This window comes from Cyprinodon variegatus, unplaced genomic scaffold, assembly GCF_000732505.1.
Source record: "Cyprinodon variegatus isolate N-32 unplaced genomic scaffold, C_variegatus-1.0 Scaffold926, whole genome shotgun sequence".
Taxonomy (NCBI): domain Eukaryota; kingdom Metazoa; phylum Chordata; class Actinopteri; order Cyprinodontiformes; family Cyprinodontidae; genus Cyprinodon; species Cyprinodon variegatus.
The window spans coordinates 54,775-58,569 of NW_015151379.1; the positions used below are offsets into that span (position 1 = coordinate 54,775).

Genomic DNA, 3,795 nt, shown 5'->3' on the forward strand with positions numbered 1-3,795 from the left:
TACATGAGTTTTAAAATATCGGCATATCGGATATCGGCCAAAATCCCAATATCGTTCATCCCTAATTTAAACTAATTATTTTGCATTAATTACTTTGTGGTTGGACTCTGTGCTGCACCAACTTGTTGTTTCCCACATATCAAAATAAATAGTTTTTCTAGATGATTTAAAGTTAAATTTGATACCATTAGTTATGCAGTTATACATCTAGGAAAATTAAGTGTGAGGAAGTTATCATCCAGATTTGTAGAAAAATGTTCCTTTAATAGTGTAGTGCAGTAAAGCTTCTGTCGTCGTAACATTTATTTCATGCATCACTTTTATACTTTAAGTAGTTTTTAAAATTGTACTTTTACTGAAGTGAAAAGCTTAAGTTGATCTTCTAACTTCTACAAAAGTGTTTTAAACAGAAGGTTTTCAACTTCTACTTGAGTAATAAATATTAATACTTTTGACTTCTCTGTATGAAGGTTTACAAAATCCAGTTGAAATGGATGCAAACTGGTCTAAACACAGCAATGATGTAGAGGGAAACCCTGCTCCCTGTCTGCAAAAGTACAAAGTTGTTAGGTTTATTCTTTATACAGCATGTGCATTGTTATTCTGTTAGCCAGATTAGACAGAGTAGAAGGCCTTCCTTCACATGGTGGATGTCATCTAATCAGGACAGCCTTCGTGTCTTTAGAAATACACAGGATATGGGCGCATCTTGGAGCCGGACTGATAGTGGAGACGTATCTGTAATTCTTGGGCATGGAGGCAAGATGCATACAGATCAGTGCATTGATGGCGTGTCAGTTTCTGATACAGACAGCTAAGCATCCACCTGATTCAACACATAGACTCATGAGGTATAATAAGCAGGAGATGACCTTGTTTGGGGCTCAATCTTTGCCGGACGCTCGCTGACGTTTTTTGAGCCCACAGCTGTGCCGACTCCAAGCATTTTCTCTGTCCTGTAACGACCTGATCTTCCTCCTGTTTTTATAGTCCTTTTTTATATGGTTTTACCCAGTGTGAGTTAAGAGTAGTAAATAACTTGCTCCCAGGAAAAGAACCGGTAGGGAAGTTCCGAGGCGCAGCCGCCTTCAGGGGGACATAACTTCCATATTTAACACATTCAATTTACTTCAATTTCTTTATAAAGAAAAGTTTTAGGACCTTTTTTCCAAGGTCCTTTACAAAACAAGAATTACTATTCAGATTCCAAGTCAAAAACATACATTCCAGCTGGTTGTAATTAGTCAAACCTGCTTAAAATGTTTCTTAAGGAAAACCCTGAAATTGCTTCGAGTCGTTGATTTGCAGCCTCCACTACTGCTGGATAGGATTGTAGCAACGTTTGCTTCCTTTATTTTGCTGACTTTGCAGCAATCCATCGTTCCGACCATGTATGAAGCAAAACAGGAGAGAAAAACAGTTTCTTTGCTGGTTCTTCTGAAGAAAGGTTTAGCAGAGCCAGGCTCAGGGTTAGCATAAGGTGCTTTCCCACTGAAATTGACAGATCAATGCAGGTTTTGAAATGCAGGTCGACCCGCTAATAACCAGCATATGGATCCTTTCCCATTTGGTAAGATATGTGGGTCTGACCCCCTACTGGAAGCTGAATGGCCTCTGTTCCCAGACCGCTGTGTGTCTGGTGACGGCATCACGCTGGGTTAACCTTCATGATGTCATAAGTGCGACAGAAAGCAGGAAAGTAAACATGGAAGGAGGCCGTAGACGATGTGCCTCCTTGTTTCACTCTTTTGTCCATCCAAATCTCTCATTAGTGTAATGTTGTGACGTACGTATGTTGGGCTCCATGGTAGAACGTATGTAATGGATAGTCAGCTATTCAAAATAAATTGCCTAAAAGATTGATTTTTGTAAACCATTTAAAGTGAATTATTAAAAGTGAATTTTCTAAATGAAGAACGTTTATCGTTTATGGATGTCTGTTTTGATCAACATTGTTTGTGGTTTTATATTTTGTTTTGTTTAATGGCATTTGCACTGTTTGTTTTTTTTACCTCACAGGCTGCCGTAGCTAATGAGGGGAGGCCCTACAAAAGCCAATGAATGACTTGAACTGTCCAGATGTTTGTCACAAAGAAATCAACGCTTAGTGTTCCCCAGTGAAAGCAGCTAGCTACGTTTTGTTTTGTTGTTTGTATTCTAAGTTTATGTTTTGCATCCTAATATTTGTATAGGTCCTTAGCCACGGGTCCATGTGGGTCAAGCGAACCGTTCCCACCGTCACTAACAGCTGATTGTTTGCAGGTTTAATATACCCACAATGGCAGTCACTAATCATGGAGCCTTTATATGCTGAGGCAAAAAAACGGTGCTGGTACTATAAGTAAAAACACAGCTACACAGATGAGCTCTGAGCCAGTATTCAAAGCTAAAGATAATAAACAAGACAAACAGTCAAAGTAAAGGTTCAGCTGAGGTCTACATTGGAAAAAAACGAAATCTAAATAAATCTAAAACACTAAAACAAGGCTAAAAGAAGTTCATTTGTTCATGAATACAGGAGATAAGTGAGACATTTCGCCAATGGAACAACACAATTTCCATTTTAAATAAGAACAAACAAATGCATTGTCCTAATTCAAGTGCATAATATCTAATTATCTTATTCTAAGAGTAAAAATACTCATTCTACTGGCAGATCATCTTATTTATTAACTCAATTTTATGGTAAATACATGTTATATAAGACATTTTTGCTAATTTCTAGATCGTCTTTGCAGTATAGGTGAGAAACAGGATTAATTTGACTGAGCTATCGACTGAACAGAGTTAAACTTTTGGTCACATTAGCTCAGCCACAGCCCCCCCCCCCTCAGGAATTTGCCACCAGGTTTAGCTATTTTGAAAAAATTGAGAACATTAAAAGATGACAAATCAGAGAAAATACCTTTACTTAGCTTAATAAAAAAAAAAAAAAAGATATGTAAAGAATAAAGAATTCTTACTAACCTGCTGCTCTGGATCCCCTGACAGCTCGGTTCCTAATGTTGTTGCATTATCTTTTTTCATGAGCTGATGAGAAAAATTTCACCAGGTTTATTAGACACAACCAACGAATGAGCTGCAAAACATTCGTCTGGTTAGCACATCCCTCGAGAACCTAGAAAACTCAGGTGTGACAACTTTTAGTCTTTTAAACTGAAGCAGAAACATACAAAATAAGGTGCAAGGCCTGTGCTTGTTTGCAGTGTTGGCAGACATGAATATTAGGGCTGCAGGGTTTATAGGATAAACATGATATAAGGATTACTGATAATAATTAGGGATGCTAAAAATATATAAGCAATAATATTGGCTTTGGTTTTTAAACATACCGGTATCAGACCGACCAGTAGAAGTGGGATTTTAAGAACAATTTATGTTTATTTCCATTCAGTTTATATTTGTGTTCCAGGAAGGGGAGGGGTTGGTCATGTGACACTGATGGAGGATCGGATTGTGGATGTTTAACTGAAGCAGAGAGGAAATATCAGCACTGTGCTCAGGTTTTTACGGTGTTAAAAAAATATAAAATACAGGTAAATATTGGTTATTGGCCATAAAAAACATTAAAGGTATAGAGGATGATCTTTATTTCCGGGTGGATCAACTAAATAGGTGGTCCTCCTTACTGTCAATCATTCTGGTGATATGTTTACGTAAGGCCATCCTACGTGCTCGTCCCGTTAGCTATCTTCTTCTGCGCATGTGCACTTTCAGGCCTATATCTGTGGTGATATAGGCCTGAAGCTCACCTTTCTCACTACGGTACATTGAAAATGGCCGAGGGTCGTAAGA

At 38.0% G+C, this 3,795-nt stretch overlaps 1 protein-coding gene across 1 annotated transcript in view; it reads right to left on the reverse strand.

Annotated features, from left to right (window-relative positions):
• hook1 (hook microtubule-tethering protein 1) overlaps positions 1 to 3,795 on the reverse strand; it is a 29,556-nt gene that overhangs the window by 24,351 nt on the left and 1,410 nt on the right. The window contains exon 4 of the mRNA XM_015398324.1: positions 2,968 to 3,030. Coding sequence (XP_015253810.1) covers positions 2,968 to 3,030 — 63 coding nt within the window. The remainder of the gene's footprint in view (positions 1 to 2,967; positions 3,031 to 3,795) is intronic.